General features: G+C 41.8%; 1 protein-coding gene across 1 annotated transcript in view; it reads left to right on the plus strand.

Moving 5' to 3' along the window:
• btsz (bitesize) overlaps positions 1 to 25,299 on the plus strand; it is a 70,281-nt gene that overhangs the window by 26,084 nt on the left and 18,898 nt on the right. Inside the window, exons 9-10 of the mRNA XM_017613664.1 lie at positions 6,863 to 13,797; positions 13,913 to 18,527. Coding sequence (XP_017469153.1) covers positions 6,863 to 13,797; positions 13,913 to 18,527 — 11,550 coding nt within the window. The remainder of the gene's footprint in view (positions 1 to 6,862; positions 13,798 to 13,912; positions 18,528 to 25,299) is intronic.

The raw sequence follows: 25,299 nt of genomic DNA on the forward strand, positions 1-25,299 counted from the left end.
GGTACCAACTGAATGAGAAAATACTGTAGAATTTTTTAAGTTCACAAGGGCGAATAGGCCTTTTTAATAAATTTTACTTTTTCAAGCTAATAAAACTTTACTTAGAAGGACGATATTCGAGGACGATAGTCGAGCTAATATTAGTTCTTAACAAATAATTTTTTCAAAAATAAAAATTGTAAAAGTTCAAGGATATTCAAGGATAAAATTTTAAAAGGACATTTTCATTGCCTAGCCGTCCCTTATGTACTAAAAGATTTTATCAGTTTTAACTCTACAGAATTTTCCCTTTAATTTGATACCCATACTGGTTTTGTAAGTACATACATATGTATGTACATTGCAGTAAATTTCTTAAATAATTTTTTTTAATTGCTCATAACTTTCGAAATTCAAAGTCCATTTAAAAGATTCTGACGTCAGAGAGAAAAACTGAAAAGGCAATTTCATTATATTTGGCCCTTGGTTCACGAATATGTTGATATTTTTGTGTATAAATTGCCTGCCTCACAATGTTATATGTATTAAATACTAGCAGACCCGGCGAACTTCGTCCCGCCCAAAATTTTTATATATTTTATTGAAACTTTTTGGTCCAAGATTTTCACCAACAATTCACGTTTACAATTTTCATAGGCACATTCGTCTGCTAAGATTATGGTTTGGTGGTCATTTGCCGCTTTAAATAACCTAAGGAAAGTGTTATATCCTTCTTGGGCCTAAAACTTTTAACGCCAGGGAGTCTTTTATTCTTTCATATAAGTTTACTATCCAACATTATCTTTCTAGTAAAGCGCACAGCACTAGTTTTGGTTGAGTTATCGGTCAGCCGATTGCCATTAAACCAAGTGTCAACCATATTCAATGTCCTTTGCGTTTTACTGTAAACAACCAAAAGAGTAGAGCTTGTAATCGGGCAGGCCATATCCTCTGCATAGGGCTGTGCGTAGATATTATAGCCGTTAAGGTTGACAAATATGTAATCAACTACCAAGCAGCTGAAGGCCAGAAAGTACACCGATCATTATTGACTCCGCACATGGCATATTGCCCTCCCTCTGCCTGAATCCTAATGACCTGCTGCACTAACATTAAACGAGTCTACCAGCACAGCATCTATTCCATAACATAAATTCCTTATTCTGAAAATCAGATTTTGCAGAGCCGCCATTATAAAAACGCCTCCCTACAACTGCGCTTCAGCAAATTCTTGTCCGAAGAACATCTATGAATAGAAAATCTCTTTTTCCAATATCGCACGTCCCTCGTCAGGCAACGACAAACCTCCGAGTGCATTTCTGTCATGAAAAAGCTTCTAATAATATCCGTTTGCCGTACAACAACAACAAGGCGCACATTACACATCGGAGGGAAAACTCTAAATATTTACTTATTTTTTAGCCGTTCGACTAAAGTTATCAACACCAATGCAGTTTTTTTGGGCGAAGCACTTTACAATGAACGTAAATAGTTATTAACTTTTTATACTCCCTTTGTTTACAGCGGTGGCGTTCACAATACATCTTAGCATTTGTTTTGAGTGTGCCCGGTTTTAAAGTTTCCACTAATCCATCCACAACCTCTGAAGCTTCTTATTCCACTAAGAAACAAAGTGCAGCTAAGTGTGTGGGGGAGGCGGCCAAACCTTATTCAAACTGGCACGAAGATACCGCCTCACAAACCTAGTATTCAGTTTTAAACTGCTTACTTAAGCTGTTTTTTGTACCCTTGTTGCGAAAAGATGTGTTCAATACATTTATTTTTGGAATTTGAAACCACTTTTTGTGTCAAAATTTTTCTTTGAGACCTTATTTATGTCTATTTAGTATGTACTTGATGCTACAATAATTACAGATAAGTAATGACGTAGACATATACGCAAGTACGTTGATCTATGCAAAAAAAACAATAACACTAATCTTATCAAATTAATGACCAAAAATCTGATATGAATTGTGCTTCTGCTTATATTTGACACCTTCCAAACAGTAGAAGCGCACGATAAGCACGTACGTGGTGAGTTCAAATTGTGGATACATAAGTGGTATTCTCTGAGTCTTGCAAAGCGATTACACAGTGTACTGATTGCACGGATTGCTCGGTAAACCCCGGTTTTCGCATGGGAAAGCTTTGCAAACCCCGCAAGGCTCAGAGAATACCCCTATAGTGTTTTGATTGCAAAATGCAGATAAAATGAGGAAAGTTAACATATAGTTACAAATTGCCGAACAGAAAAAATGTTTTGCGAAAAGCTGACATTATATTTAGTAAACCTAACTATCCTGCTTATTAAAAAATATTAAACAATTGTAGTGCAATTATATTCATTTCAAAAACTGCCCATTATGAGTCATATTTAATACCTCTGTTGGCGCTGCTCCCGCCTAAGCGATTTTGGACGAGTCTTCTGTGCCAACTAATGTCAATTAGAAATGCTAAGTGAAGCCAATTCGTTCTCCACCCGGTCTTTCCATCGCAGAGAAGGCCTTCCTCTGTTACCAGAATTGCGACCCGCATTTAATACTTTCAGAGCTGGAACGTTTCTGTCCATTCGAACGANGGACGAGTCTTCTGTGCCAACTAATGTCAATTAGAAATGCTAAGTGAAGCAAATTCCTTCTCCACCCGGTCTTTCCATCGCAGAGAAGGCCTTCCTCTGTTACCAGCATCGCGACCCGCGTTGAATACTTTCAGAGCTGGAACGTTTCTGTCCATTCGAAAGACATGACCGCCGAGCCGTTGTATTTTAACCCCATGTTTTCGTTGTAAAGCTCACACAGATCATGGTTCCATTGAAAGGGGCTTTGAAATAAATGCATACATTTATATTAAGGCGGGTCAATTTGTATGGGAGATTTTTTCGACTATATAATTCTAAGCAAATTTGCCAAAAAACCATGGGTTTAAAATCAATTTCGAGTTTGCCGAATTGCGAAAACAGGTTTATTTTACTTAGAGTGGGAAAATACCTTTCCACTGATGCCTCACAAGTCTACATTGGAATAGTTTTGGCCCAGTTAATCAAGTTTTTCTTAAACCAACCTTTGAAAAAAATTAAAAAAACGCCATTTAAAATCCTAATATTACGATTCCGAATTTTTCAAAAAGTTCTTTAAGAAACTATTTTTTTGCATAAAAACTCCATTTTTGGAGGTATTTCTTCAATCGGTCCAGCTCACGTAAATCTTAATATTTTTCCGAAAGATTTTGGTGGACGTCTTCAAATATAATAAATTTTGTAGTCCCGGCGGAAAAGCCGCTACTTTTTTTTGGTGATGCAGTGTAATGTACATGTGTACGCATGTAGTTTGTATTGAATTTTAGTTGTATGAAAAAAATATATCACGGATAAGTAAAATACGTTTTTTTTTATTTTAACACGTAATAACAGTTTCATCGGTTAGCTGGTGTTTTAATATTATTCTTTTTTTTAACGGATATAATGCGCTAGTGCATAATTGCGAAAGGGGCGCGACATACATATGTATACACGTATTAATTTTTCCCTCTCGCACTTTACCGTCCATTTAACTTATACTAACTTTTTATTGAAACTTTGAATTTGGTTGCTTTAAGTTTCCGATTGGGAATTAGTGGCATTTTATTATCGTCATAAGGTCCACACGAAATGCCGTAGATGGTCATAAATGCAAATTCAAAACGATCATAAAGTCAGTTTATAGTGTAACCATTTCAAATCGACATAAGGCTACTTGATGTGGTCAAAATGTCAATTTCCAGGCAAAGATTTTGTCAATTGTGGCTGGGTGACTATGTGCACCTTTTTGCGTTATTACTCATTTGTTAAATTTAAAAGTAGATATTATTGCTCAGTCAGAAATGAAATAAAGCAAATTTGTGTTATTTCAATTTCAATTGGGAAATAACATAAATTTGCCTTATTGCTGTTTGCCTTATTACACCAACGTCCTTCCCCCCTCCTTTCTGACACTTTAATAAAATAAGACCACGAAATCTGTCCACGAAACTCGTTGGCATCGCACAGTCCGGCCAAAATCCACAATTGCCGCCAAAATTGCAAAAACAAAGTTTCATTGATTTGGCTAAAGGTATCCGCTAACAAGCGTAAACCGTTCACAATAACGGTCTGTACCCTAAGTCCCCTCTTTATTTACAGTCGGCATGTGGTCTTCGACCAAGCACAACATTATTGCATTATAATAATAGATTGGTGCTTACACATATGTTAGTGTTTGGCCGAGCTTCTCCTCCGATTTGTGGCGTGGGCCTTGATGTTGTCATACAGAGCGGAGGGACCTACAGTTTTACGCCGACTCCGAATGGCGATTGTATTTTTATGAGAAGCTGTTTTTCATGGCAGAAATACACTCGGAGGTTTGCCATTGCCTGCCGAGGGACGACCGCTGTTAAGAAAAAACCTTTTTTTCTTTTTTACGTAGAAAATTAATAGCTACTGAGTAAAACCAAATTCAGCTGCCAAAATCTGCCACTGGAAATTTATAGCCCAATTCTGTATCGGTGACAAATATCTTTTTACTGACAAATTTAAACTTTTGCATATATTTCTCCGTAGTAAAAACTGTGACAAGAATTTTCCACTGATACCGATAGCGTGCAAGTTTAAAGTAGCTGAGACTTACCGTTAATTTTTAGCAATATGAAAAATCGTTGAACATACTTCGTATGGAACAAAATGACTGGCATCGTAAACAAAAAAAAAAATGGCAAAAATCAACCGCAAGTCGCAGCTACTTCAGACTTGCGTTAAAATTGAGTGGGCTATAAAACTGCATAACCAAAATCTTTATAACGAATCTAATTCAAAACGTCGAATTTTTTTCAAAAGTGTTTTGATTTTTCTTTAATATTGCACAAATTTTAACGAATCTAATTAAAAATCTCGAACTTTTTACGAAAGTTTTTTGATTTTTCTTTAACTTGAATTTATTCGGTCTTTGTTAAAGAACAAACTATATTTTTTTAAATATCTAAAATTAAATAGCAAACAGACAATTTTTTTAACTTTGTCCATATACAATTATGACACGGGGTGTATTTTTAATTTTAATAACAAAAATCCGAGACGATTTCAAAAATGATTGATGTTTTCGCACATCTATTTATACTTACTAAATTTTCTGGTAAGTAAAAAACGCGCAAAAACTTTTAAATTTTTCGCATGGCCCGATGCCATATTGGATCCAACATTTTGAATATTTCAATTCTGGATTCGTATTTGCGACCCCGAAAATCCCCTAGTACGAAATTCCCAATCCTTTCTTTAAACTTCGAATTTTGGTCGCCTTTTAAAAATCAAGCCTCTAAACCTAGAAAAATTAAATAGGGGAACCTACATTATAATGTGTACTCCCCAACAGAGTTTAACTTTTACATCGATATATCCTCCTCTGCCTGAGTGCGCTTTCACAATCCGATGCCTCTTTAATTTGGGTACCTAAGATAGAGTGATTATCTCTCAGAAATGCCCAAATGTTCCCATTCAAGGAGCATAACATCAAACTGAGTTAGCAGTTCTTGTTTGAAACAGGGCCTCCTCCATTGTACGTCATCCGCTGAACCGCCGTTTAAATCAACTCTTGTCCTTGAATGCCATCATCGGAGACCAGCTACCACCTATCGTAGACGAAGAGCACGAGTTACCTCGCTAGACCGCGTTACTGTGGCAATCATCCGTTCTGAATATTTTAGTAGGTTAAACTCCTACTTCTCCATAATTAACGCCGACATATCCATCCTATGTATGTAAATATGATCCGCACGACATTAACTACCTCTTCAATGCCCCCTCAAATCAACTCGTATAACAGCCCTCTCCTCTGCCAACGGTCCAACCCTTTGAAACTGCATATACCACAAGGATTTAGGCATGTAGTAAGCTGCAAATTTATCGGAATAAGGTACTGAAGGCTGGCGTACCGCCAGACAATACACAGAATTGGTTTTTATCTACGTACGTTTAAGCATGACTAAACACTATCCCAAAGCTAAAGATTCAAAAAATGATAGTAGATTGGCGCTTACACATATGTTAGTGTTTGGCCGAGCTTCTCCCCCGATTGGTGGCGGGCGCCTTGATGTTGTCACACAAAGAGAGGAACGTACAGTTTTACGCCTACTCGGAACTTTGATTGTACTTTTATGAGAAGCTGTTTTTCATGGCAGAATAAGTGGTTCCTGATATAACCGATACGAGAATTTCAGTTTGTATGGGCAGCACCACGACCCCTTTTCCAAAATCTACCACTTTTCGCCGTAAGTACGGTATTTACAATCTATGCATCTTTGCTAAGTTTCAGTTCCCCAGCATAATTAGTTTTAGAGATCAAATAGTTTTCACATTTTAGTCTATATGACAGATGCCACGCCCTCATGTATCGGGATTAATATTTCTGGATTAGAGGAAGTTATATCCTTTAAATCGGTATATGTTTCATTGAAATCGAGCGAGCGGTGCCTTCAAAAAAGTAATTGCAAAATTTTCTTGTGGTGTATTTATATATAGAAGATATAAGCACTTTCTGACAGCAGCATGGTCCGAAATTCTAAACTATATTTCTACATATAAAGGCAGCGTGTGATGTCCTCGAAAACATACTTCAATTGCATTATATTCTATGCTTAAATTGGTGTCGGTATTTAGTGAAAAATTCGTCTAACTAACCAAACTAACAAAATCTGGTGTCGGCTTTTTTAACAGTGGCTAATAAAGGGCTTCAAAGCAAGCACATCATCGCCAAAGTAGCTTGTGAACCTTAGAACAACTTTACAACGGGTCATGTTTCTTAACCACTAACCCCTATACAAGCTTGAATATTTTTCACTCAAGTGAACGCTTTGGCGTTCCTCTCATCCTGCACAGATGTCTATGATATGGAGACCTCCTCGGAGTTGGAATTTAAATCGATTACATTCAATCATCAACACTACAATATGGAAGCCGATGAATTCAAGCTTGTCTTTATCAACTCCTCCGACTCATCTTCCTCCGGCAAGGATGAGGAATTCGAAGATAGCAGCTCAACCACTTCTTCCACACACAACTACAGCAGCATCACCATTGACGATTGCGATTGGGATTACTTTGAGCCGTCGATGATTTGCACTAGCGGCTCGGTAACTAAACAAATATTCTTCTCTCCCTGCCCCTCACCGTTGGTCATGCGTCGCAGTGCCGCAATGCGTGATTTCAAGTCTAGCGAGAGCACTGCCTCACCCGCCGAATCACCGCTACTCTACCGCAAACCGCTTGTCTACTGTCCGCGCATACGCGAAAGTGACACCGGCACTGATGAGGAGATGCTCATGCAAGGTGAAAGTTCTTCGCAAACCAGCTCTGATGGCTATTTCGTGCGTGCACCAACAAACGCAGCGGTGGCGCCCAGTTCGACTGGTCGTCAACAACATCACCAGCATCATCAGCAACAACAACAAAATCAACACCAGCAGTTGAGCATGAAGACACGCATAAAAACGCGTTTTGTGGGCAAAGAAAGTAAGCATCATCATCACCATTATCGACATCACCATCATGCCGCCACCAAGCAGGCGCAGGAAAATGCGGCCACGCCTATTGTCGGCGGCGTATGTAGTTGTGGTGGCGTTACTAAAGCGGCGCCAGCGACACCATCGCAGCCGCAACCGCAATATGTGCCCATACCAGTGCCAGTGCCAATACCAGTACCCATGGCCGCCTTTCAAAACTGGCACCCGAGCGAGCTGCTGAAGGGCGCAGCGAATGCACATACCAATAGCCATTCGGATATACTGAACATCATGGACAAGGACGAGCAGTTACGCGCTTCGCTGCAGAAGTTGTGGGGCACAGCTGCACCCGGACTGGCACATCAGACTAGCGAGGCAACAAACAACTTACAAGCAGCTGCCGCAGCAGCGGTGGTGGCAGCGTATTCGAATGCGGCAAGTTACCAGCAGCTGAGCGCCGGCAAACCGGAGGAGCCAGGCGATGACGTAGGTGGCGCATCAATGTTGGGTATGCATGCTAGGCTAGCTCGCGACGCTTTCAAATCGTCCACACCAGAACTGAGTGCCTCTATGTACTCGCAATGCTCGTCATCAGGGTATGGCACAACAGCCACAGCGGGCAGTCTGGAGACGTTGACCAGCAGTGGTTTGGGCGAATTTGGTAGTTTGAGCCGGTTTACTGCAAACAGTCTGCAGCAGCAAGCAATGCCCCAACAGCTGTACCATCACCACAACAACTTTGGCACACAATCCAAAAATGGTGTTGCCACGACCACACCAACAACAGCATTGTATCAACCAGCAGACACCAGCATTGAAACTAATCAGACTCTAAGTTATACCAATACAAACAACGTAAGCAAACACGCCAGCGCTGAACATAATCGCGGTGAGCAGTTCACATTGGGTATGCGCGAACCACCAACATTAGTATTAACAAAACCGTCGACGCAATCGATTCGTGAATTCAGTGAGTCGGATCAGCATGCTTTTGCTGAGGTGAACGCGAGTGAAACACATGAAAATGAAACGCCCACATTTATAGGCAGCAAAAGTCCAGCTACAGCAGTGTATAGTGACAGCAGAAAAGTACGAATTCGTGCGCGTAGTACCGATAAGCAGCCCTTGCGAGCTGACGGCGCTGATATTGAACGTTCTGCGAAAGTTTTGGCTGATAAGCCTACAGAATTCGAAACCCACGCGGATGTTGAAGAGGAAGTAACAGCTGCTAGCTGGCAGTTATTACCAAATATTTGTGCGTCTGCTATTAGTACTGAAAAATATTTCCCAGAACAAAACCCACACCAACAAAAACAACAGCAACAACAATTGGAGCAAAAGCAAAGACAACTTTTGAAAACAGCTGAAAAAGGTGAGGAATCAAACGAGTTTGCGCATTCGCAAGAAAAACTTGCAGGCGAACAGGTAGGCCGCAACGAAACAAACAGCCGCAATGCCAAAACTTGTATTACCTTACGCACGACAAACATAGCTAACCAACCAGCCAACAATATTAGCAACAACAGCGAGCAGAAAAATAAAACTAATATTTATAGTGACACAGACAAAGACTGGAGCAGTGCGGTTGTTGAAAAGGCGAGCGCGGCGTCATCATCGCCATCGTCGTCACGGAGTGACCAGAGCACGAAACAAGCAAACAAAAACTCGCTGGGCAAACAAGTCGCAAAAACAACAACATCAACTTCACCAATTGTTTTGCAAAGAAAAACAAAAGGTGTAACAAAAAGAAGCTTAGACGTTGAGGTAAACTCAACTCGGCAGTTGAGCGCAGCCCCAGCGCGCAGTCGAAGTCAGAGTCGCGATCGCTTAGAAGAAAACATACCGTATTTCTATGACGACGCGCCTGGCGATAGCGAACAAAGCCTAAGCCTGAACAAAAGTCCAGCATTGTGCCGTCGTCACTTGAGTAGAGTAGAAAAAACGACGGCAGAAGGAAAACAAAATCAACATAAAATAAAGGTAGCCAGCCACAACGACAACAATAACACAACAGTAAGAACTCGTTTGCAGACCAACGCTGACGCCAGCACTTTTAGTAATTCCTCAACCACCACTACTTGGACTAAACACAACATCTCAGATTGTAATTATAGCGACGGCGCTGTAGACAAATGCTCTAACGACGGTGACACAGCGGATAAGGTGGTGGTCTTGCGGTGCGGAAATAGCAATGTTGCTAAAGCGCGCAACGTTAGCGGCGACGTTGACAGAACAGCTGAAAGCGTGAAAGGTATTGAGCGAACCAGAGCTGACTCCGCGGTTGACTGCGAGAGCCGGCGCGTAGCTGAAACTAGTTGTTGTCAGAACCAAAAGGCGAGCACTTGTAAGACTGCAGTGAACGCATCTAGAACTACAGAGCGGGTAAAACAGCAACAGGAAAATGTTGAACTACTTTTGTTAATACCGGTAAAGAAGGATGAAATCGTCTTAAAAGACCAACAATCGTCGTGCAACCAGCAGTTAAAAAATATTTCGAAAACTCGCTTAAAACAAGCCAAATCGTACAGCGCAATGATTTCGATTGGCAAATTGAAAAGCAATGCCATAAATACCGGTGGCTATCTGCAAAGCGAGAATGTGTTCTCCTCTTCAGATGCCGAATCCGCAGCAAGTGGCGATACAGAATCGGAAGTGACTGCGAGTGACGAGAATAGGCATACGAAATCGTATCGTTCAGACGGGTCCAACTTGTCGGGGGTCGCGTCCGGGTCGCGGCGCTCAGTACAGCGCAGTTACGATATCGCTAGTGTTGCAGGCATCGATGCGCTGATTGTGAGCCACATAGATGATGAAGACGACGACGAGTGTGATGTGGGTGTGAGCGCGGAGGGGGAACTATCCTACTCACGTACAAGGCGCGCGCATTCCCGCAGTTCAGCTACATCGACTAAAGATCAAAATACCAATACGAGCAGTGAAAATACAACGACAAGCGGCTCGAGTTCCTCTGAGTCGATAGATACCGACGACACTGGCACCATAGCCGATAGACGCCCTAAGAGCAAACACTTCTCGAAGATATTTGTGGTAAATCGTGTGCCGCGCGGTCAGCGCCGCCGCGGTGCTTCGACATCTAGTGAAAATGATTCACAGTCGTCGGATGCAAATCTTGAAGATTCCTCCGACAACGATACGGACACAGAGCGCACCGATTGTGGTATTGTTTTGAATTCAGTTAAGGTCATTAGTGAGGAGCAGGCTGGCGCGGAGGCGAGTGCCTGGCATGTGGCGCACGAAAGTGAGAGTGATGGCACATCTACAAGCGACAATGAACGGAATTCGCATAATGATGCCGAGAATTGCAGAAATGATGTTGATGAAGATGATGATGGGAATGATAATTATGTGCACAATTCAGCTGAAAGTGAACGCGAAAATATCGCTGGTAAGTATGTGGCAACCTCTGCCGATGAGCTGGCCAATTGCATTATTGTCGTCGGCGGGGAAACTGATGATACTAGCGGCAACGGTGGCGTGGTATTGCATGCAATACGACTGCTGAACGACGAAGAGGCGGAGCGGCAGGTGTTGGACGAACGCGAGCGCGATCGTAAACGTAAACAGGCCGCAGCGTCGGGCAATAGTAATAGAGCGTCGCGCGGTGTTGGTGGCACAGTTAACCAGAAAGTGGCAAGTATGGCAGACATGGCAAGTGCCAATGGCAACAATAATACAAACAACAAAAGTACAGCCAATACAAATATTAAAGAAAGCAAACTGCAGTGGAATAAATCAAATCATCGCACAACGCAACAATCAGAGCAATTAAAAACAGCGGCTAGCGAAACTGCAGTGTTGGCAACAGCAACAACAAGCACTGAATTAGCTGCAATGGCAGCCGAAAATGAAAAAGAAACAAAAACAGATACAGATAACAAAACAGCTGTTGCAACTCATGCAACTACAAAACATGCCACAACCGATACGCCACTGATTTCGTTCGATCTCGGCGCACCAACAACACGAACACCCGATGGTGCGGCGAAACCATTTGTATGCGCTGATGGTGCAAGCTCCCCACCAACTGCACCTGATTGGGAAATAGACACGCAAGAAGCATGCGATGAGTTGCATAGTATTTCAAACGACGTAAATCGCTTACTTGCGCTGACAAAACAGAATTCAGAGCTCGAAATGAAATTACAAAAACTACGGCGCGGTGTAGAAGAAATTAACCAAGACCATTTGGCGGTGTTAGATAGAAGGGAAGGTGAACTTATCGGCAAGATGTTGGGGGGTAACGCATCCGCTACTACAAACGCGCCGCATAGCACTTCACAGTCTTCTTCTAAATCGGCGGGTGCACCTGAGCGCGGCTCAAGTGATGACGACAATAGCTCACAGCAGAACAATAAGCAAGCAAACAATAGCGACGACGCTGCTTTTGTTGTTGATGGAAGCAATGATGATGCAATGAGTACAGGCGCGCACCTTGCTGACGAGGCTGCGGAGAGTCAGGCGCGGGTAGTTTTCGCCGCGGGTTTTGCACGCGGCAACGAAACACGAGAACACGAAAAGCAACAAGATGAGGGCGATATGCTTGAGGATGAGACTAACAATACTTGGCAAACAGGATGGCGTACAACAAACACAGAAATAATTAGAACAAGAACTGAAGAAGCCAACATTTTGGTAACAAAGGAAAAAGTTATCGAGCACAAGCAGGGTGAGCAGAATAAGGAGGAGAGTGCGCCCTTGGAAAGGCGCACTGGTACTGCAGGGTCAGAGATGACTGTAGAGTGCATACTTAGCAACAAAAACAACGAATCGAACAACGAAAACGCAGCGCTAATGCAAAATACACATAGCTCTAGACAGGAGCATACAAAGGTGGAAGAAACAGCGTCTGAAATGCATCAACAAGAAAAAGTGCCTGTTCAGCAAGAAAACAAACAACAAAAGGTGCAAACCGCTGACCAGCTCAATGCTTGCCAGTCATCGTCGCGCCGCTTCAGTGCCTCTGAAGTTACTGCAGGTACTTCCGAGAAGCACCTGAGTGGTTCTGTTGAATGCGAAGCACTAGATGGAGAACAAAAGGAATTGCAACAACAAAAACAGCAATGCACTCACGACACTAGCGTGACGAATGACGACAATCAAGTTGTTTGTGATGAAAACAAAAAGTGGTCACAAAACGTAAATGCGGATAACAGCACTAAAGCAGCAAACTCAAGAGAAAATCAAACTATCGTAACGAAAACAATGTGCGCGTATACGGAGCAACAAGAAACAGATGTATGCAGAGAAATAGCAGACAAAAAAGATTATGACAATGAAAATAGAACAGTGGATGAAGAGGTGGGCGCGCGGACGCTTCACCCAACAAGCGACAGCCCAGCAACGTCGGCCACGAATGAAACACAAAAACAGGTAGTAAAATGCATAACAGCTGGGCAACGCACAAGTATGAAACATAATTTCGAAAGCGAAGGAGAAGAAGAACAGCGGCCAGCATGGCTGGGACGGATCAGTGAAGCATGCAAAACAGCTAATGAACTACCGCCACTTCAATCACTCTCCGGCTGTTTCATGGACTCGTTAGAGGCGACGAGTATGCCAACGCTTTTAACTAATATAACAGCAACGAAAATGGCATACGCTGATAGCGATGAGCAAAAGCATAAAACACCTGAGCAAAATGTTTACACAGCTGCAAACAAGTTAGAGTCAACTGCAACAGAGGTTTGGCATCCAGCATTGGAAAGCAAAGAGCGCACCACGCTGCCTACATTGAGCGCGCAGGTAGCTGAAGAGCAGACATTGCGAATCGTTGAAACGGTACAAGAGCAACCTAACGATTGTAAGAGCGGCGCGGATGACGCGGTCAAAGCAGCAATGCCAGAAACATCAACAAAGCCAATAATTCACAACTTGGAAGAGCACGAACGTGCAAACGTCACTAAACTCAACAGCAACAACAACAAGCAAGCAGACAATAAATTGGCTAACATCGTGACGACGCGCTCTAGCCGAACTAACGTTATGGTAGCGAATACGGCCGTGGAAGCCGTGCGCGCAGCGTCCGCTCAGATATTGGCCAACTCGCTGCGTTTAGTTGAAAATGAAATGTTAAGCGTGAAAGACCGCGGCGGCGATGACGGCTGTGAAGATAGTGAAGATAATAATGGTAATGTTTTGCTAAATACTACACAAAGTGGTAGTGCAGTTTTACAAATTCGTGGCAAGCAAAGTGCAGAAGCGCAATCGAAAGAAAAAGAATACATCGAGGGTGTTGATAAATCGCTTGAAGAAGCACAAAACGAGTTAAAAGATATTACACAAATTGGTAACNCGTGGCAAGCAAAGTGCAGAAGCGCAATCGAAAGAAAAAGAATACATCGATGGTGTTGATAGATCGCTTGAAGAAGCACAAAGCGAGTTAAAAGATATTACACAAATTGGTAATAACAGTGTGCGCGCGTGTGTAGCTAGTGTTGAACAGCGCGAAGCGGTACAAAGTGTTTGCGACGACGACAACGAAAGCCAACAAAAGGCATGCAAAATTGAAAATAACAGCAACAACGATAAAAGTGTTACGAGCGCTTGCCATAAAATAAACGCCAAAGTGGTAGTAGTGAATAATCAAATAATAGAAAACGCAAACGAAAAAGACTACGACACCGAGCGCGAGCGTAAACGTGAACGCGGTTACGGCGATTTCGTGGGGCAAACAGACCGCGCTACTAAGAATATTACAGATAGTGATTATATGCACGTAAAAGCTGCGGAAGAACAACAAAAACAAACGCGATTCGCAACGTCCTCGAGCAAACTGGATATATTCAAGCGCGCTGACTGCGGTAAAGTGGAAGCGGGCGCGAAGGAAGGAGCAACTACGGTAACAGAGGCCATACATGCCAGTTACGCACCCTATTTTAGCGTCAACAACGAAACCTGCAGTGGTAGCACTCAATTCGATAGTATTTTTGGTGGCGTGGCCGCACCCACAACTTGCACGAAATTCAACTCCAATTCATCCATCCACGCTCCCTCCACACCCTCTTCCACCACTTCACTTTCGGCCAAATATCGCAGCTTAATTATGATTACAAAAGACAACGGCCAAATTGGTAACGGCAATGACCTGCTAGCCAGCAACCACAGCAGCGGTGCAATTTCGGACAAAGCGCATTTGGGAAGCACAACCACCACCACCACCACTACAACAACAATAACCACTATAGAGTCCGCCGCGACACGTGTCAAACAAGCCGTACAAACATATGATAACCACCGACACAGCGACGTTGGCAGTATTGGGAATGGTGGTGGTGTAGTCGATGGCGCTGATTGTGTTGGTAGCAGCGCGAATGGTGGTAGTATTATACGATTGACTGGTTATGAGGCGAATGAGCAGAACAGCAATGCCAGCCATGCAAATCAAGATAGTAATTTCCCCCGCACTACAGCAGCTATGCAAAGAACAAGTTTTAGTGACACGCGCAGCACAGCCACAAGAAATGCTAGCAGCCCCAGCGACAATAACCACACTCCAGGTGGTTATGACTCATCGAAAGCACCTTCCTCTTCGTCGTCGTTGTTGTATATATCGCCAGCTGTTCGCAAAACGATGACCAACAAGCACTACAATAATAGCAAGGTGACGCTGTCTTACGATACGAGCACCACGAGTGAAGGGACGCATTATCCAGTGAACACAGTTGATTTGCTGCGCGATCAAAAGATCATCTACGGTGATTCAGAAGAAGAAGATTTCGATAACCTCTCAAATGGCCGTGGCAGTGGTCGCAGCAGTAGAGCGGGCGCGGATGATGATGGTGATTTTTTGGAGGATACTCGAGATTCTAAAACCAAAGCGGGATGTCTTGAAGATGGCTTAGCGGATGATGACTCCTGGGTGGAGGAGATAAGCCATCATGGCGATGAAGATTTCGGTGACGACACCACGCCAACTGCATCCGATTCAGAAGATTTAAGTATGGATGGAGATGACACCGTTTCAGCAAATGGCATGTTTGTTGATCGTGAAGAAGAGCTGCGTGGCTATCACCGTTCCACAATTGATTTCACTTTGCATACGATAGTAGAGGAAAGTTGTGAGGAAAGCGAGGTCGCATCGCTGCGCGGCACTGAAGACGGTAGCGAAGAGCTGGATGAGATGGAGCGACGAAGGCAGCAGACTATCAATCATCATAATCGCTTGTCTGCTTCTGATTTGGAAAAGTATTTCTTCTTCGATCTGGGTGATGGCAAAGTGATGAGTTCGATAGATACGCGTGGCGACGATACGGCGTCTGAGGTGAGTAGTGAGTGCTCAGAAGGCTTAGATTCGTTGGGCATGCCAGAAGAGAATGCTAACGATAGTAATAGTGCCGCAGAGCTGGCTTCATCGCGCCTGGAAAAATATTTCCTATCCGGCTTCATGGGTTTCAGCGCAAGCGAGAAGAATGAATCAGATGAGAGTGGCAGCGTGGGTAGCGATAGTGAAGGTCATCCTAGCCCAAGTCAGCGCCGTAAACGTTTAGTACGCGCACGTGGTACTCCACGTTCACATAATTCCTCTTTGGACAATCTGTTGGTCGATTCGCAATCCATGCCTGCCGATTCACTGGAACCGAGTCTCATGCCCTCAACCACCAGCGATCTATTGGACTCTTCCGAATCGGAAGCATGTGATGAGACTGTGCTGCATGTGAGCAGCAGTGGCGAGAAGACCTTCGACAGCGCTTCTTCGGATACGATAAAACGAAAGAAGCAGGTGCGCAAACGTCACGACTCGCTGGATGAAAAGAAGTTGCATGACTCTGCAGAGGATACGAGCAAACCTTCTGCATCGAATGCGGAATGCCGCACACCCACACCTGGTTCAATCAGTAATTCCCAAGCGAAGAAACAGCAACATCACAGCCGCGATAGTGGTTTTGTTGGCAGCAATGATGATCTCCTAAAATCGCCTGATAACGAATTGCCCACGACAAGCGCTGCTGCGGCACGCACCAAATCGCCTACTTCACTGCAACAAATCGAGGAGGTAAAGGAAGCGTCACTGGCTACATCTAGTTCAGCTATCGTTGTGCCAGAAGTGCGCATTACTACGCCGCAAGACACATCCTCAACTCTGAAAGCGGACGGGCTAACACTAAAACCACCACTGCCACCCGCCGGCAATGCAAGTTTGGTGCGAAAGGATAGTTTTAACAATTGGAGCTCTGATGAAGAGACAAACCTGATGATGTCTAAGATGCGTCAATTCTTCAAAACCCTTGTGGTCGCCACTGCTAATGCACAGCAAAATATTGGCTCTTCCAATAACTCAAAGGGCACAACACCAAATCAGACGACACCTGTTTCGGTTAGACGCATGAAGTCTAGACCGCACCTAGCTTACTTTGAGAACGAGCTGACTAGACTGATGAAAACTGTGCCGGGAATAAATGATGAGCAGGTGCGTGAAATCGTCGAATATTTAAGTAGTGAAGACACATGGTCAGACTCATGTGACTCTTCCGATTATACAAGCTCTGACCTCGAAGGCAGCAATCGCCGAAAAGGTGAACTAAAGGAGCAGATATCGGCGAGCTGCCAACAAATCATAAACAAGTTTGAGATCGACGAGGAAGGTGATAGGGGGGATGGTGGCCTACTCGAAGTAGAAACTCACGGCCTAAGCCCAGACACTGCGCTGGTATATCAAAAATTGGTTGCTTCATTCTCGAAAATTGCTGTGGGAAATGCAAACAACACTGCCACAGTGCAAACTACGGAAGAGCTTCCACCGACCAACCCAGAGAATAATGCAGAAAAACGCAATGTAGAAGAGGATCAAATTTCAACCGGAAGCACACACAGCACCGACCGTTCTCCACAGCTGTTCGCCAAAGTAATGCAACACATCGGTACACGTCTTGTCGCGCTTATGCACGAGGTGAATAGTGGCAACGATTCTCACGGCACTAACTCGCCAATTGTGCCACAACGCAACCACCATAAACGACTACAAGCGAAAATATCCATAACCACCACGGAGGATGAAGAAGAAAGCCCCTCGGAAAGTGATCAAACGAAGTCGGCGCGCACACATCACTCGACAGCCACCAACCACCAACATTCCACTTATCAACACAATCTGCATCATCCGCACCATTTGCCGCATCAGTCAAAGTCCAACAAAGCGCTGCAGGACGATGCAAACAGTCTCGCACGTAGCAAGTCACACGATCTGCTGCTCGACTCAGCCTCCACATCGGCAGCTTGTAGCAATGTAAGCGGTAGCAGTGCAAGTGCGACGCGACCACACCACCATCAATCGAGCAGCGGTGTTAGCGACACCGCCGGCGAGGAGTGTGGCGTTGCCAGCGATTATGAACGTTTCTCGTGGCGCGGTAGTTTTGAGTCGGCATTACTGGCTAATGGCGATTCCAGAACCAAACTCAGTCAACTCGATCGTGACAACTCATCGTCTGCGTCCGCTTTGGCCGTTGCAAAGCGTCGTTCGGCAGGTGATCTGTTGTTCAACCACAAGAGTATGAGTCGCGAGCAATTGGATCGTGTGCGCTCGTGCGGCAGCATAGGCGGTGGCGATGAAAGACACCAAGAATTGGAGGCCTGCCCCGCCAAACCTTGGGTCACGTCCATCGATTGCAAAGATGTGCGACGTTCAAGCGTGCCAGATGCCATTTACGAATCGGACTCATCCGATGAGGATGCCTTCGGTGCACGCTCCACGCTGCCACGCAGTCTTACAGGAGTAGCTCAAGTGGCGAGCACCAATTCGTTGCCACGTTTGCCCACCACAAGTACGGGCGCGACGGCGACTGGAACGACAGTGGGCATGAGTGCAGTGCAAACGCCGATGGCCAGCTCGACACCGCTCGCCAAGTCACAAGGCGCACTGAATTTTAGCGCCAGTGGAAGTGCGAAGAGCGCGCGTTATCGGTCACCGGGTCTGGCGAGTCGCGCCAGTGCCTCATTGAGTGGAAAGAAGTCCAGCGCCGGATTGGGACTGCAGCATTTCCTATATTCAAAGCGTGATGCGCGCAAGCGCTTAAGTGTATCAGGCGGTAAGCGATTTTTTATTTTTTTTATTTATAATTTTGTTGTTATATAAACCTTTAAGATTTACTTTTGTGGATAGTTTAATGTAGGCGCGCAACGGTTGCGCTTGAAATTGAAAATATCTAGCTTTCATTGAGGACTCTCAATATTTGATTACAGCTAAAGACAGAAGCAATTAATTATACAAAAAAGTTGTGAGCGCTCACATAATTGTCGACATACAATTAAAAGTTCAATAACATTATCGCAGNAATTGAAAATATCTAGCTTTCATTGAGGACTCTCAATATTTGATTACAGCAAAAGACAGAAGCAATTAATTATACAAAAAAGTTGTGAGCGCTCACATAATTGTCGACATACAATTAAAAGTTCAATAACATTATCGCAGTATGCAGTAAATTGGTGCGGTTTGGAGCTACTTTGTGATTTCCCTATCTGCGGAAATAGTTATAAAAAACGCCCCTTTGTAAACTCTGCGTTGTCGATAAAAAAAAACTTGCTTCTTCTCACACCGTTGAGTGTCGCATGAACACATTTGGGGATTATGGCCCTCAATATGGTCGAGAGCGAACATTGAACGAAAGAAAACAAAAAGACAATCAAAATTTGTACCAAAATACATACTTAGCTTTTAACGCAATCAAGGCCAATTAACTGTTCCCAAATTAAGCGTTCATTTTTAAGTGCTTGCTGTCACAGCGCTTTCATAGTTACACACATTTCTACAACAACTTATGTACATATACTAAAAATTTCATGTCACAAAAATATTATTTTCATGTTTATACCCATTTCCACTACTCTTGAATACGAAATTGCAACGAAATATCAAACAAAAGATAACGCGCTGAGTGTTTTGTCTGAAGCAAGCGCAACAGGTCGCAACGAGGCGCGGCGCGACGCAGGAGATTAGCTAAAAGTTCTGAGCTGAACTAAAAATGTATGTTTTCCGGCGACTTCCATTACGTTCAGCTGTTGCGGCGGCTATGCTTCGATTTTAGTGGGCGTAGGTGGGCTTTGAACTCGCAGCGTTGACTTTTGATTTACAAAACAAACAAAAAAGTAATCTATTTTTTCGCTTTTTTATTATCCGCGCTCGCTTTTAATAACTCAGTTATTTTTAAGTTCTTTTACGTTTGACTGCTACACATTAATCACCAGCAAAGTATTGTAGGTGTTTTTTAATTTAGCTTTGCCGTTTTTATCCAACTGCTTATTGCAAAGTACATGAAAAATATATATATGTATATAGTTACATGTTCTCTTTATGCTTTAAAATTGCCAATTTTTGCCAAGCCAAGTCCGTAAATGAATTTCCTTGAAATGGCGGAAAGGCACCAATCAATTATATTCTGGTTTGCACACTTTTAGATTTCTACTTTTTTTCTTATTCGAATTTACTCGTTTTGCAACACAAACACTTACATACGTATGTATTCCTACTAATATACCCATATCTATGAATAGTGCGATTTCAAAATTGACTTGCCTTTTGCGAACATCGCACACGCGATATTTCGGCGTTTCGCTTGCATTTCCTACTCAGTAGGTCGATTGGCCAACGACAAAGCGCCATTTCCTCATACTTCCCTTCACCAAATTCATTGCAAAAGTATTACATATGAACATCTGTATGTATGTAAGCACGTTTGCTTGTAATCGAATATTCAATTGCAAGATATGCATTCCTTCAGTTGGATGAACAAACGTTGAAGAGCTTAAAATTATGAAAAGTTCCAAGTACTAGTTGCACTTCCGAACAATGTGGAGGCTTATGTTAATTAATTTAATCGAAACTTGTGTGGCAATCACTTTTTTGGGTTTTGCTCTTTCGACTGTGCAAGAATTTTTTTATTTTGCGAGCAAGAAGCCAGATGTGATTTGAAAAAAACTGAGAATCCAATGTTACCTAGTTTTGAAAAAGTCGGCACGCGCCTTATTAAACCGCTTTCAGTATTCTTCATTTACTGATTAAACTTGATACACTTTGAATTTAAATCAATTTAAATTATTTTACTTTCTATTTATTCCAAATGAAAAATATAAAAAAATAGTATAATTTCGGGACTAATTAAAAAAACAAGTTCTTGATTCTGGTCTTACTTTATTGCTCTAAATGAAAGCGAATTTGCAATAGCATCGAAATATGCAAATGTAAGACCACCATATGCTTAATGTAGATTATTTTTAGTGTTCAAATTATAATTTTTTCTTAAAACTTCTTATTGATGGCGTCTAGCGAATGCCAGAATGAATATTCTACATAAAAAAAAGAAACGTGGCTCGAACCATTACTTGAATTCCACCTTGGTTTTCCCTGCTGGTATTTATAAGACCCCTCATTCAGTAAACGGCTATTATCTCCAAGTAGGGTAGCACGATCATCACACACCATGCTACCCTCAAGGAGTCCTTCCCCGTTTTCTCTACGATCTTATTGTTATAGCACAGTTTTTCTGAGACTGCAGGAATCACAAGTTAGCAGGCTGCCTGATCTTAAGTTATTCGATAGTTCAGTAGCGAAAAGGTATATCCAGTTTTTAGGTAAGCTGTTACTGAGCGGTCTATGTATGTCTAAGGAATGTGGACTCAATGTAAATCCCTCCAAGACAAAAATGTTAATTTACAAAAGATTATACAAGGTATCATCTTTTTCACGTCTCATTTTCAGGTATCCTCTTTTTCTATCGCGCAAAGCGAATCAAATGTTTATGTGGCATCAGCTTAAATTGGTTTTCAAAAAAAAAAGATTAGAAAAGGTTATACCCTGTGAAAAAGACAGTTAAAAAGAAGCCAGTCATTCCTTAACAAGTCTGCAAAGATTTAAGGTCATCTGATAAGTTTTGATTTCGAAATGAGTGAAGAAAAGGGTGAAAAAATTGTTAGACTTTTTAAGGAAAATCCAAATTGGACTCCCGAAACCATCGCTAAAAAGGTAAAATTAAAGGTAAAAGGTCAAATTATTGACAGTTTATCCGTTCACTTAGTTTCCTTTGTTCCCCAAGCTTTCAAGGAGGCAGATGTATCTATAAGTTTCATAGGTATTTTGACGTTAATACTGGTTTAGATCTGTTTAGTAAAGAAACAGATGGATTGCCTTCGCCCATCTTTTTGCATTTTGCGAGAAAACAGAGAGAACCGCGCATCACGCGCAGAGTTAACTGAGGGTATGCCGGTTGCCAGCCTTCCGAACTCGTCTGCCGTGCAGTTTCCAGGTATTTCACTGTGCCTGGGTATCCATACCACGTTAATGGTAACATTCCCAGTTAACTCGTTTAGAGTCTTCTTACATTCGGCAGCCTCTGCCGAAGAAGTGGTGATGCACTGAAGAGATCTAACCCTGTTTGCCTGTCAGAGTAAATGGCAACGCTGTTTGGAGAAGTTGGGACATAGGGCGGCCTCTTTTATAGCTGTTAATACGGTCAAATGGGTCTGAGGACCGCATGCTGAAGTTCAGTGAGAAGTCTTTAAAGTACGTGAATTCCGCTTTGGCATATCACTAAAAATGACGGTAGACCTTAAATCTAAGTCCAAGCGTCTGGAATCCTAGTTAAGTGCCATTAGAAGTAAAACAGGGCCAAAAATGGCACGGTTTGAACCAAGTTGGCAGCCCTGCCTGTAGGTGGATCATTCAAGAGCGACCATTATGATTGATCACTGCTTCTTGGGGGTGACAAACATTCCTCTTGTTTTAAACTGAAGTTATCAAAGTGTCGAAAGGCTGTCGCGACTCTCCCTTCAAGTTTGCAACCATCTGTTTTGTCTTGTCGGCTAACGTCCGACATGCCGATACTTATAGGCATCGTAATTGTCGCTGATGAGCCTTGGAGAGCCGAATGACTTGAGATACTCTCGAGAGATGGACCGACCAACAACGAAGATCTTGTGAACTTCATAACAAACTTATGTTATACACATGTGAGATTATTATTGTTATGATATCACATTTTTTAATAATGTTCTATCGCACGTTTACCATGAAATCTTGAATATGACTGATACTCTCATATATGCGTATATGAATATACCCAATAAACATTGTGGCGAACGTTCGAAAATGACCCTCGATATCCAATATGAATATCGAACTGAGAACGATTTCATAACCAAACTTAGTTGTCCAACGTTCATAGTATATTGGAAATACTCTCGAAATGCTTTCGAAAAAACAAATGAGAACCATAGAAAAAGGAGAGAAAGTGAAACCCAGATCATTCTCGAAGGGAAATGAAAGACAATCCCTATCTGTCATTAAAATTTCAATTCGAATTTGTAGCGAAAGGAAAATACATCGGATAACAAAGGCTCCGTTTTTCTGGGCAATGGCCTAGTTCTCGAATCGAATACTAACCTACATACATATTTCACACTCATTATAATTATCGAAGTTGAGACTTGAATAAAAAAATTCGTTTTCCAATCATTTTCGAATTGTTAATCAAGCCCAATGTTTATTGGGTAAGTTCATACATACATACTTATGTATGTACGTTTACCCAATTTGCCGCAGAAAAGGGACGAGTTCCACGTCAGTATGGTGAATCAATACGAGTTCTGAGCCACTTCGAATTTGTACTCTATCGTACTAAAATTAAATGGGCTATAAAACTGCTTCCTATTTTTTCCATAATTCTGAATAAAAAGTTTGAAATTTTGAGGAAAGCATGTTGGTTTTTTTTTTCCCACGAAAAAAAATTATTTTCCATTGTGCAAAAGCGATTGGTTCGTGCTATTCAGTAAGAGACTAGCCAACTTTTCTATAGCGTAGATCTCTGCTTTAAAGACACTACAGTGTTCGGTAGCCGTAAGGACTGGTTAATTTGGAGATCCTCCAAGCAGAGACCGACTCTGGTGCTTTGCTGCATTTCTAAACCCACAATAGTTCCATTAATTCTAAATGTTTTGTTGCAGGTGTCATAAGCTGATACGCCCCTCTCAACTCTCACCACATTCCGTTTCCATCTCTATTTAGAGCCCGAACTACTAATATCTGTTTAGAAGAGAGATTCGGAGTGAATTATTGCAAAAAAAAAATAACCACAAATATTTGTTTTTTTTTTTATCATTTTATGGTACTCGATTGGATTACTTACTGCAAGATAAATTCCATTAAGAAGTTGTAGAAGTAGTTATTGCCATTAACTGGTCAGTCCTTGTTCTCTTTACTCTTTTGCTCTCTCAGATGATAGCAGATATAGCGCCACTCAGTGTGATACATTGCGCATGAGTTTGGAAACTGGACGTACATGGTGCAATTGCGAGAGAGAAATGCCAAAACGTGAGCAAGAATGGAAGAAGAAGAAAAAATGTTGCAAGGAAAACGTAAACAAGTTGCACGTGTGACGTATGCAAACAACGATTCTGTCAAATTCGTTAAGACAGGAATAGCGGTCCGAGATCGGCGCAACCTTTGTATTCTCTCAATCGTGGCGCCACTCTGGCTTTTTCTCACGGATTCTGTGGCTACGCTCGTGTTAATTGCCCTGTTTCAATCCATAAAAAGTAGCCAAACACATTTTATTGTTGCGATAGGTTTTTTTACAAAAATTTTGTGAGGAAATCCGTGTAGTACGTATTTACTTACAAATATTTAATTTTTGAGCTTTTACCTACTTACAAGTATGTACATTAGACTGCATCACTCCGCATATAAAAAAAATCGGTTATGTGTTTCCACTGGAATTATAAAATTTTTTATATTTTAAGGCTTTCACCAAAATATTTCGGAAAAATATTAATATTTACGTCAGCCGGACGGATTTAAAAATACCTCCAAAAACCAGGTACCGAAAATAACAGTTATTTTTTAAGAGTTAAACATGACTAAATATTTTTTTGAAGGCCGAAATAAAAGTCCTTCCCTAAAAATAAACAAACCGATTATCCAAATGAAACCAGTTTGGTATCAAATGAAAGAGGACTAAGTAGCGTTTAAACTGAAATGTCTAAACCAGGAAAGCCACCTATTGAAAAATATTTAATTTAAAAATGTTGTATAATTACCATAGAACGAACATTAGATGAGGTATATGAATTTCTTTCGTATTAAATTATAAAAAAATATATATATATATGAATAGAGGTCACCCTTTTTATTCCTTTGAAAATAAGATCATTCGAAGTATGAATGAGAAAGGTGGGATGAACGTGCGTCATTCCAAGTTGAATTAAGAAGTGTTGATATTTTAAAAAGGAAAAATAAGGACGTGAATGAGTTTATTGGAAAGAAATAAAAAGGGTGATCCCTCATAAGTCTAGATCGGTATAGTTTTGACTGAGTTATTCAAGTTTTTCTTAAACCAATATTTGAAAAAAGTGTTTGAAAGAAAATCTTTGAAAGAAAAGAAAGAGAAAGCATCAAAAATCTCATTATTAAGATTCGTTGAAAAACAAAAAAAAAATTGTATATGTTATGCGGATTTTTTAAGCTTAAACTGTTTTGTCATGTAAGGGGATTTTTTCAAAAAATCCTATAAAAACTATTTATATTCATAAAAAACTCAATTTTTGGAGGTGGTTTCAAATAGAACAAGCTCACAAAATTTTTCCGAAATATTTTGGTAAAAGTCTTCACATATAATACAGTTTATAATCCCGGCGGAAAACCCGATTTTTTTTTTGCGATGCAGTCTAATGTATGCACATGCATTCATATATACATACGTTCGTTATTTATAATATTTCGTTATATATTTCGTTGACCTTAAACTGGACTACTTTTGCCCTATGAAAATATGACTTATTTTATTACTCATATAGTTTTGAAGTACCTAC

The sequence above is a fragment of the Rhagoletis zephyria genome, unplaced genomic scaffold (genome assembly GCF_001687245.7).
Source record: "Rhagoletis zephyria isolate East Lansing unplaced genomic scaffold, Rhagoletis_zephyria_1.1 Rzeph_scaffold_00699, whole genome shotgun sequence".
Classification (NCBI taxonomy): Eukaryota; Metazoa; Arthropoda; class Insecta; order Diptera; family Tephritidae; genus Rhagoletis; species Rhagoletis zephyria.